This window comes from Colobus angolensis, unplaced genomic scaffold (genome assembly GCF_000951035.1).
Source record: "Colobus angolensis palliatus isolate OR3802 unplaced genomic scaffold, Cang.pa_1.0 Scaffold6, whole genome shotgun sequence".
Lineage (NCBI taxonomy): Eukaryota > Metazoa > Chordata > Mammalia > Primates > Cercopithecidae > Colobus > Colobus angolensis.
In genome coordinates, this window is record NW_012119598.1 from 654,504 (window position 1) to 666,802 (window position 12,299).

At 38.4% G+C, this 12,299-nt stretch overlaps 1 protein-coding gene across 1 annotated transcript in view; it reads right to left on the minus strand.

Moving 5' to 3' along the window:
* PPP2R2A (protein phosphatase 2, regulatory subunit B, alpha) overlaps positions 1-12,299 on the minus strand; it is an 81,006-nt gene that overhangs the window by 13,423 nt on the left and 55,284 nt on the right. The window contains exon 4 of the mRNA XM_011962590.1: positions 3,840-4,005. Coding sequence (XP_011817980.1) covers positions 3,840-4,005 — 166 coding nt within the window. The remainder of the gene's footprint in view (positions 1-3,839; positions 4,006-12,299) is intronic.

The following is a 12,299-nucleotide window of genomic DNA, read 5'->3' on the forward strand; positions in this document are numbered from 1 at the left end:
CCTAATATTGTTTACAGGAAGAAAGCTCTTTAAAAAATATTTTTTCCATTAACACAAACACAGGACATATAACGAATTAGGATACATTTTTCAGTACGGGGGGACAAGGCAGGCAGGAAATAAATTAGTATGTTAATAAATATGACATAAATTTTAAATCAGAATCCTAAGGCTGGGCATGGTGGCTCACGCCTGTATTCCCAGCACTTCGGGAGGCCGAGGCAGGCGGATTACGAGGTCAGGAGATCAAGACCATCCTGGTTACCATGGTGAAACCCCATTTCTACTAAAAATACAAAAAAATTAGCCAGGCGTGGTGGTGGGTGCCTGTAGTCCCAGCTACTCAGGAGACTGAGGCAGGAGAATGGCGTGAACCCGGGAGGCGGAGCTTGCAGTGAGCCGAGATCGCGCCACTGGCACTCCAGCCTGGGCAACAGAGCAAGACTCCGTCTCAAAAAAAAAAAAAAAACAAAAAAAATCGGAATCCTTATGTTCTATAGCAGTGATGTTTTATTGGCTCATAAGACAAGGTATGTGAGAATAATCAAACTCCATTATGTAAGACTATGTAAAAACACAGTTTTCAGTGGAGGGGTTATTAGATTCTCAAGATCTGTTCCTTCCGAAACCACCACTCTGTGGTGTTCCCCTGAATTATCAACAATAATAACTAAAGGCATTGGAGAAGCTGCAGAAGAAGAGAGTTCCTCTCACCACAAGCAGAGGGTGTGAGCAGGGAAAACCATGCTGCCGTTTCCTTTGTGAGAATGCAGCTTTATGTAAGACCCTAAAAACTTCTTATCAAGCAGTTAAGACACATCCTATTTATGAGTGTACTTTATATTATTTATATATGTAAGACTCATGGTCAACAGGTCAGTTTCATGTTTTCTGCCACGTAGGGGAATTAATGAGAATTCAGAGAGGCAAAAGAAGATTAAAGAGAAAGAGAAAACACTTGAAGGAACATTAACTCAAGTTATAAGGTGACTATGAGGTCCTTTAAATAAAAATCATCTGGGAAACTCAGTTCATATAATGATCATGGAAAGCCAATGAAAAGATTTTTATAAGATTAATTTTGGTTAATCAAACCTCGAAACTTTGGTACTATTTTCCACCTTTCTCCCACAGTCGTAGTTTTTATGTAGACCCCATTACATTGGTGGGGGGGGGGGCCTTGTTTGAAGCCAGGACACATGCTTGTAAGAAAATGAATGTTCCTACTCACACCAATTTTCATTCTTCTCATAAAAAAAAAAAAAAAAACTGGGGGGGGGGGGGGGGAGGGGGGGGGGGGGGGGGGGGGCGCGGGGCGGAGGGTGGTGGTGGTACTATGCTTACAGAAAAAACTCACAGAGAAAAATACACAAAATATAAAAGATACCACTCAGAATCAACAGACGTTGACATTTTTCTCTAAATTTCCTTCTAGTTTTTCAAATAAAGTCCTACTCCTCCCATCCTTTTCCCATCATACCCAGACACAACAGTTCCTATGATTGTCATAATCTGCTCTATCCTTCCACATTGGACCCTATTATTAAGCACTATTTTTAGCATTAAAAAATGCAGCCCCCAGTTAGTTGTATTTTACTTAGTGTTAAGAAACAAAAAACAAAAATCCACAACGCATTCTCTAATGTCTTCAAATAAGATTTAATCCACACAAGTTGAAATGGGATTTGCTTCCAAATAACACTGAAGAGAAGAGGAAGGAGAAGGATTCGAGACACAAATTGACCGTGAACTGAGGAGTGTCGGAAGTGGATGATGAGCATGCAGGGCTTCATTAAACTATTCTCTTGACCTCAGCCTACATTTAAAAAGTCATCTTTATAAAAAAACTGATGTAGCCCTGTAAGAAATAAATTGCCACAAAACATTCCAATATATAAAATGTTAACAACACACTTCCCTAGGAACATTTATTCTAAAAGTAGAAATTATATAAATGGTTTAGTTATATATCATCTGATGTCAAAGAACAAAATATTTGAAGCTATTTGAAGTAACTTAGTTTACCATATAAATTAAAACTGACCCCAGACTAGAAGCTAGCACATGATAGGAGTAAACTGTTCCCTCCACCCATGCTGCTGTGAGTTACAGGCTTTAAATAGTTACTTCTGTTTATTGTTCTTCTAATAAGGACAAGAGAGGGGAATGCAGTTTATTGTGGAAAGAGAGAAGGCAGAGGGTACGAATCTCAATGGACTGGCTGGGGAGAGCTTTCATGATCAGAAAACTGGGCATCCAAGAGGCGGCCAACACTGGTGGCATCAGACATTCGTGAACAGCATTTCTAAGAACTCATACTGTGGACCAAGGGCATCAATTAGATGGAGGAAGTGCTGAATTTCTTCCCCTATTTCATCCCCAAAGTCATTTAAGTTTATATTCTGCAAATGGTTATGGTCTAGGTGTTAAAATTTGCTTTTTAAATTAATAGTGAGGGAATGAGAAAATAGGAGGAGGTTTCCCCTCACCCTAGCACCAACCTCAAAAAAAGTTTTAATCACAAATTTGTATAGACTACAGCTGGAACCCAACTTATCATAAAGGATTTCAAATTCTGGTAGAGTCATTACTAACTTTTAATCCTCACTTAACTTTTCTTGGGCCAGGCATGGTGGCTCACACCTGTAATCCCAGCACTTTGGGAGACTGAGGAGGGGGGCAGACTGCTTGAGCCCAGGAGTTCAAGACCAGCCTGGGCAACATCGGGAGACCCAATCTCTACAAAAAATGTTTTTAAAAAATTAGCCTGGTGTGGTGGCATGCACCTGTGGGTCCCAGCTACTCAGGAGACTGAGGTGGGGAGGTCGAGGTTGCAGTGAGCTGTGATTACACCACTGCACTCCAGCCTAGGCGACAGACCTTGTCTCAAAAAACAACAAAAACCTTTCCCTGGGCAAGTAAAACAGTAGGAGAGGAATCTCCTTCCAGCCATGTGGATTGCTGGGAAGAAGGCAATATGCTAATAGGTGGTCAAGTAAGAAGAGTGATCTGAATGGAGACCTTCCTTTGAGTATTATTTTGTATCTGCAGTTAGAAATACTCTGTGTAGAGTTCAGGAACACTTAAAAAGGAGGAATAAATTAACATTTATTGAGCACTTGTACTCATGACATATGTAAAGAGTTACTTAATATTCATAATAATACTATAATAAAAAATTACTATCTCTACTTTGCTGCTGAGGAAAATTCAATTCAGTGTTAGTAACCTGCCCAAGATTAGGAGACTGAGAACTAGCAGAAATAGTACCTGACCTAAATCCAATGGTATAGCAGTCCATTCTTTTCACTACAAATTGGGGGTGTAGTAAACAAAAAATTGCTATCTGAGAATCTTTCAGAGAATCTAAAAACTGCAAGTGAACAGTAAAAAAGTAGAGTTTATATTCTGTATAGAAAAAAAGTCCTTTTTAAAAGTATCTCTGTTAGGCCAGGCGCGGTGGCTCAAGCCTGTAATCCCAGCACTTTGGGAGGCCGAGACAGGTGGATCACGACATCAGGAGATCGAGACCATCCTGGCTAACACTGTGAAACCCCATCTCTACAAAAAATACAAAAAACTAGCCGGGCGAGGTGGCGGGCGCCTGTAGTCCCAGCTACCTGGGAGGCTGAGGCAGGAGCATGGCGTAAACCCGGGAGGCGGAGCTTGCAGTGAGCTGAGATACGGCCACTGCACTCCAGCACGGGCGACAGAGCGAGACTCTGTCTCAAAAAAAAAAAAAAAAAGTATCTCTGTTAAATGATTCCTCTCCTAGTCTACAGGATTATGTGCAACAGGTACACACAGTGGGCACATGGAAAGAAAATACATATACTTACCATTGGTAGACAATAAAAACTGAGCAGCATTTTTCTGGGGTAACCACCTAATTTTGTTGATCTTTTCTTCTATTTCTAAACTTTTCAAGTAGTCAAACTCTGGTTCATGGCTCTGGAAGGTGCTGTAAACATTATATTCTCCTCTGCTATGAGACTGGATTTTGTTCTAAAATGAAAACAAAAATATATGGACCATTGTTGAAAAGTATTTCAAAATAATCAAATATGTAATCAATTCCAAAGGACCCTGCAAATTCTCGATAGCCCATTAGCTGTGTCTTTATACAATTATATTCTATTTTTTATATTTCTAAAGGCCTTCAAGGATTAAATGAGAAAATTTAAGGGGGAAAAAAGGCTAAATAACACTGAATAAATAAGCTCAATTCATTAGGAAAATAATGATGTTAAATATGGATCAATCTGATTGCTAATTTACTCATGTATTTGATGGTATAGAGACATACTGATGAAAAAAACTCTGAGCACCCATAATAAGGGAGTTCATCTAAAGAGTAATGACTAAAGAAAGGCTTGCCCAGAAAGAGCTAGAGGAGGCACACCCTCTTTCTCTGCCCACTTTAGGGTCAACTCCCCAATCTGTTATAATATGATGTACTGTCCTTTTCCTTTCTGATGCCTGCCTTTTGGTTATTTTGCTGCTGAAAGCTTAAAAAAAAAACAACTGGGATCCCTTATAAATGAAGGGATTCCATTTGACCCCTGCCTCCCACCCCAAGACTGCTGTTCCAGACAGCTTTGTCACCAATCAAGTCCATATTCAGCACCACCCAGCAATAGCCCCATGCACCCTACAACAACTACTTACTCGCCTTAAATTTGCTTTCTCATCTTATGAACCTGGCACACACTGATGACTAATTTCATTTAGTATCACTTTGAAAGAACCTAATTTAAGCTATCTCATAAAGGGACTACTTGTGAACTACTTTGGTTAGCACTAATATCTCAGCAAAAGTGAGAATTATAATCATACTCAGAATTTCATCTTTTATCACACGATTAAAAACATTTTCATAAAAAAAATTTAAAACTCTAGTTCAAAGAACCACCTATGGAAAAAGTTTAAATAAAAGAATGAGATTATTATTGACAGTCAACTATTTTAAGTAAAAGTGAGTTATCCAGTGAAATGTTTATGACTTCTTAATAAAAACAGCCTATTACTATTCTCCGTATCAAAAGGAAACTTCACCGAATCATCTTCAAAGTCTACATTTTGGGTTGTTTTTTTCCAGCAGCCTGACGATCTGGGTTGTTCATTCATGAATGGTTGTATTTAAACCCTCGGACAGCAGTATCAGTTATTAGAGGGCAAGTCTGCCAGTGTTAAGAATGCAGTGTCCCACAAAATGATCCACATATTGGGGACACACAAGGGGTAAAAATCAGACTCAGAGCCTTGGTCTCATCACCATACCCACACACCAAATTAGACAGCCTATGCCATTAACATATGTAAATACTCCAGTGTCACTTTAAAGCTCCACACATCTTCTACCTAAAATGACTCACCCAGTCTCACAGAGTTTATCATTACACTCTACAAGGAAACCACAATACCATTAAGCAGGCAACTCGATTTTTAATATAAACCCTGTGTTTTAGACTGGTTTTTCATCTAACACTTAAAGAGACTATAGTATATAGCACCATGTATACTAGGGCGTAGAGGGAAAGACAGAATCCCCACAATCAAGTAACCTGTGTACGTCAAACTTCAGTCAAAGTAGAAACTGGTTACGGTCTACACAATTAAGGCAAGCAATATGAAGGGCCAAGGGCGAGGCACACATTGTATTTGATGAGTTAAGAAAAGCACAAAACTACAGAAATATTTTCTGAAACAGAACATGAACATCTTCCGGTAGACAACATGAGTCTACTAAACATGATCTCTTACAGAATCCAAAAACAAAATCATAGAGGTATATGGCAATTTCAATGGACTGCAAGAAATTCCATCTCTTTGCAACAGGAAATAAATATATGTATCATAAAAGGAGAAAATTCTGTCTAAAAAGCTCAAGATGCCAGGCTAAGCACATGCACTAGCCCCTCCTCTCTTCTGAAACTTTACTAAAATTATCATAACAGAACTTTTAAAAACAAGTCCACAGGACAAAGAGTAATGGCAGAAATGACAGCAGCAGTAACAAACAGAAGAGGCTATAAAACATGGGTATAAGTGGTAACTGACAGTAGACTGCAGAGAGCTGCAATAGATTTTCCCTAACACTTGGGGAGGGGATGTTTAGATCATAATGACCATGATAGCATTGTTCCCTGCACAAACAAAGTACAGTGAGCAAGCCTGAAATAAAAGAAACATAACCATATACTCAACACTGAGTCACTCAAATGAGAATGCATCAAAATCAAACAACGTTTTTGTTTTAAAAACCTCTCCTACAGTCATACAGAATTGTGACACATCCTTCAACAATTCATACTGGCTTTACCTGCACAGCATTTTCACCTCCCTCTCTTTTCTTGCTTGCCTTTATGATCACTATGAGAATCATCTTCCTAACCATACAATCTATTTGCATGAAAGTTTCTACGGTAAGTTTAGATGTGCTTTATTCCCCAGCACCTATAACAGTACCTGGCACATGTAACAGGCATTCAATAAAGATTTTCAAAGCAGGACTTAGAATGAGGTATGTCACATACTTTACATACATTAGAAACACAGGACACAAAACCAGTGTCACACATTTTCAACACAGATGCAAAGAGAATTCACTGAAGGGCATCATAACCAAGTTTTAAAGCAAAGTCATAAAGACTGTGTACTGGCACAAAGATAGACCAATGTGCCAATGAAACAGAACAGATGGCCCAGAAACAGGCCTAAATGATGACAAAGGTTGCCTTGCTGGGCAATGGGGAAAGGATGGTCTTTTCACTAAATGGTGTTAGGTTGAGTATTCATAGGAAATAAAATGAAGCTCGACCCCTTCCCTAAACCACTCATGTAAAGTGATTACAGTTGAATAAGAGATATAAATGTGAAGGTACAATAATCAAGTCCTAGGGTAACATGACCCAAGAGAACTTTTCTGCAATGATGGAAATCGTCTGTATCTGTGTTGTCCAGTATGGTTTTGCCACTAGTCAAGTTGAGCACTAGGCACACACTGAGCTCCGAAAATGTGGCTACTGCAACTAAGGAAGTTAATTCTACAATTTATTTTTACCAATTTAAATTTATTTATTTATTTATTTATTTATTTATTTATTTGGTGGTAAGGCTAACTTTATTTAAAGAGGGCCATGGAGACAGGGACCACTGCAACAGGGTCTTGCAGCGGGGGAGAGAGAACAGGATCAACTTCCCATTAATTTAAATAGCCACATGGATCTAGTGGCTACAGTACGAATCATCCAGTTCTAAAAGGTAATGGGAATAATTTCCTGGACCTTGGGGTTGAAAAGTATTTCTTATAGAGGACAGAGAAACCGGTAACCCTAAGAAAAATACTGATCAACTGTATTACATTAATAATCTCTATTTATAAAAATATACTATTCAAAAAAATGAAAAGGCAAGTCACGGAATGAAAAATACTTCTAACAAAATGTGTATGTGTGTGTTTTTTTTAAATGGGGTCTTCCTCTATTGCCCAGCCTGGTCTCGACTTCCTGGGCTCGAGTGATCCGCCCAACTCAGCCTCGGAAAGTGCTAGGATTACAGTGAGCCACTGCCCCTGGCTCCTCCAACAAATGTAACTGAAAAAGAGTTCATCTGCAAAAAGTGAGAAGAAAGTCTACAAATCAGTAAGAAAAATGACACACAACACAGTAGAAAATTATAAGAGATTTCGACAGTCACTTCCAAAAGATAATATCCAAATAGCCAATATAAAAAGCAGCTCTGGCCAGGAGTGGCAGCTCATGCCTGTAACCCAACACTTTGGGAGGCCAAGACAGAGGATTGCTTGAGGCCAGGAGTTCAAGATCAGCAACACAGTGAAACCATCTCTACCAAAAAAAGAGAAAAAAAAAATTAGTCAAATGTGGCAGTGCATGCTTGTAGTCTCAGCTACTGGGGAGGCTGAAGTGGGAAGGACCACTTGAGTCCAGTAGTCTGAGGCTGCAGTGAGCTGTAAGCGCACCACTACACACTCCAACCTGGGCAACACGGAAACACCCTGTCTCAAAACAACATAACAACAACTCAATCTCAATGTGAATCACGAAAGTAAGCACAAGGCCGGATGTGGTGTCTCACACCTGTGATCCCAGCACTTTGGGAGGCCAAAGCAGGCAGATCACCTGAGGTCAGGAGTTCGAGACCAGCCTGGCTAACATAGTGAAACTCTGTCTCTACTAAAAATACAAAAATTTAGCTGGGCATGGTGGTGCATGCCTGTAATCCCAGCTACTAGGGAGGCTGAGTCAGGAGAATCGCTTGATGGGAGGAGGAGGTTGCAGTGAGCGAAGATTGCACCAACTGCATTCCAGCCTGGGTGACAAAGTAAAAAAGACTTCGTCTCAAAAAAAGAAGCAGTAAATACAAACTTAATTCACACCCACAAAGTGTTAAATTTTAAAAGACCGATAATATAACACAAAGCACTGGCAAAGATGTAGAACAGCCATAAAATTTATATACTGTTCACAAGAATAAAATTAGCAGAACTTTTTACTGTGATGTCTGCTAACAGTGAATGCCTACCCTATGGCACAATAATTCTACTCATGACTGTACAGCAAATAACATGAGTAAGAATGTTCACAGCAGCATTATTCATAATGGATAAACTGTGGATTCCATTTATTCAAAGTTCTAAAACTACAGGCCAAAATAATTGTAAGAAGACAGGCTCATAAAGGAGAGGAAGGGAAAAGAGAAGGGTTTGTGGAAGCCTGGGAAGTTCTGTTTCTTGACCTAAATAAATGTTTGCTATGTAATAATCTGCTAGTGTTTTATGTACTTTTCGGTGTATATTTAAATAAAGATTTAAAAATATATACCACACATATGTTGCAGCTCCTATGGAAAACAATGTGGAGATTCCTCAAAAAAGCTAAAAATAGAACTACCATATAATCCAGCAATCCCACTTCCGGATTTTATCCCAAAGAACTGAAAAATGGGACCTCAGAGAGGTGTCTGTACAGCCATGCCCATTACAGCTTTATTCCCAAGAGCCAAAAGGTGGAAGTAACCCAATCAATGGTTCCAACAGTCTCTTCATCTCCCTAACTGGGAGGCAGTATTTCAAACTGAGAAAACACTGAGAATACATAAAACTAAACACTACAAAGTGATACGTACAACATGAGTCTCCTTCTGTAAAACAAAACAAAAATCCCTGAGAAAACAAAACACACACACACATACATACATTCCCCCCACTCACCACCAAAACTAAGCAATAATATTTCCTCTTAAATGAACAAAAAATTAAAAATGTGATAATGACCACTGTTTTAGTGACAAAAAGACAAAGTCACATACTACTGGTAGAAGTATAAGCTATTCCCACAAGCCACAAGTTTACTGAACCTTGTCACCTAAGTTATAAGACGGAATATGTTCTTCCCAACTATTCAAGTAACCCTTTCTACTCAGTGGTTCCAAAAGTCTCTTCATCTCCCTGACTGGGAGGCAATATTTCAACCTGAGAAAACATAGACAGTACATAAAACTAAACACTACAAAGTGATATGTACAACATGAGTCTCATTCTGTAAAACAAAACAAAAATCCCTGAGAAAACCACACACACACACACAGACTGGTCTTCATTCCTGTTATGGGATGATTTTGATTTTACTCTTTGTGGAAATGATACACATTTTTCATATTTTCTACAATAAACATACTAAGAATAGTCAAGAGTTAAAGGCAACTTCTGAAAAAATTTCACTTAACATTTTGCAACAGCTACTTCTAAATGTAAGTAACTCCACTGTGCTTTTACAGGCTGAGTCTCCCTTATCCAAGATGCTTGGGACCCGAAGTGTTTCAGATTTCACATTTTCTTCCATATTTTAGAATATTTACATATACATGATATTATCTTAGGGAGGGGACCCAAGTCTAAATATGAAATTCAGTTGTTTTGTATACACCTTATACATACAGCCTGAAGGTAATTTTATACAGCATTTTAATTAATTTTGTGCATGAAACAAAGTTTTGACTGTGACCCATCACATGAGGCCAGGGGAACTTTCCACTCGTGGTATCACGTCAGCACTCAGTAAGTCTCCAATTTTGGAATACTTTGGATTTGGGGTTAGGAATGCTCAACCTGTCCTAACTTTCTCCTTCCTTAGATGAAACTCTGCAAAAATGTAGGACATATTTACTTTGCTCCATGAAAAAAATTTAAAAATTTAAGAAAATATTAAATGTATTTTACTTTGATCTCATATAACAGAAAATATTTTTAAGCCTCCAAATAGAACCCTACTAAAACTTACTGTTTATTAATGTTCATCTTCTATGTAGTGTAAGCAGTCATCTGTTTTATATTTCACAGCAGTATAAAAGGATTTTAAAAGAGTCAGTGTTTTGTGAAATGGCCATTCAGGGATAGTGGCAGAAATGGTACAAAACAAAATTAAATGATAGCTGATAACTACTCTCAACACATTCAGAAAATATGGGGAACTTTCTAGAATAAAGCAAAACAAAGTCATTCGATGAAATAAACGGAAAAGAAATCTCAAAACTTTCTCTAAACTAATGATAGTCATGGAGCACTTCAAGATTTTGCAAGGCCTTATTATAAACTATATTCACTAAGCTAATACTCATTCACTGAGTGCCTATTATGTACCATATACTAAGTGCAATTTGGAAGCATATCAGTCACAACATCCTCTCAAAAAAACAAAAATATAGTGGGAGAGATATCTGAATGAAGGATACCTGGTTGAGTCAAATCAACAGCATTATTATTTGTCTATAAGATAGTCAAATAAAATTTAAAGGAAATGCATAAAATACAACTAATATAATGTTTTAAAACCTGAAGTTGTTAATGTGCTTTCACTCAGATTATCAAACTAGCTAGAATGTCTCTTTCAGACTATGCTACAGATTAAGTGATAAAGTTACATAGGAGGAATGCTTTATCCACATTTTACACATTACTGAAAGGAATGGAAAAAAACAAACCCTCCATGCACATGCGCGTGGACACACACAAACACCCCACACGAAAACTGTGCCTTGCTCAGATGCTAGTGCTCTTCCCAGTTCTATCAGCAACCAAGGAATGGAGGCAGATCTCAAGGCTCTCCAACCTTGTTTCTCTCAAAATGGAATTTCAATCTAACTTGGACCCTTAAGGAGTTGGTTTCTCTCTGACAGAAGATTCAGATGAACCCCAAATGGTATTAGATGTAACAACAACAACAAAAAGTCTTTTTACTACTTGTGTCTCCTTCCCTTTGAAGTTCATAAAATATAACAATCCCCTGGATCCCGTTTTCTTCATGCGTTAAATACAATTTATTCTCTCAGGAAAGGATAGTTTTGGGAATTTAATGCAAAAGCAAGTAAAGTTCAAATATTAATTTCTCTTTCAGACAAGGATCAAGCCCAATCAGTGCAAATTCTATCATTTAGAAACAACATGATGCAGGTAAATGCATGATGCCCTGGCATTTGAGGCGCCTGATTTCAGACTCTTTTCTGTGCCTCAAATTGGAGAAATAACATAAGATTGGACCAGATGGTCTTCAATGTCCTTTCCACTATAAGAAAGGCCTCCCTACCCCCGATAAATTGACTACAGATGAAGTTCGCTAGAAAATTCCACTTTGCAAAGGCACAAGTCAAATCCTTAATAACTAGATACTAAGAAACCTGCAACAACCTCTATTCTGATCAAGTATTTACTTTGAAAGGGTATAGAAACATATTTGAGAAAGAACCCAATTTCAATACATTTCAAAACCTATCTACACAACTCAACTGTAAGAAGGGACAAATAAAGTAGAAAGACTAGTAGAGTTCATTATCCTTGAATAAGACTTTGAAAAGCTAAAATACAGTGAAGTCTAGACACAACTCTGCAGATGACTGAGCTAATGAGCATTTTAAATCCATGTGAAAAAATTTAAATAAATAATGTAATAACCAGCTGGGTGCAGTGGCTCAGGCCTATAATCCCAGCACTTTGGGAGGTCAAGGTGGGCAGATAATTTTAGGCCAGAAGTTTGAGACCAGTCCGGTCAACATGGTAAAACCCTGCCTGTACTAAAAACACAAAAATTAACCAGGCATGGTGGTGCACATCTGTAATCCCAGCTACTCAGGAGGCTGAGGCGTAAGGATGACTTGAACCCGGGTGGCGGAGGTTGCAGTGAGCTGAGATCGTGTCACTGCACTCCAGCCAGGGTGACAGAGCGAGACTCTCTAAAAATAAAATACTACTACTACTACTACTACTACTACTACTACTACTACTA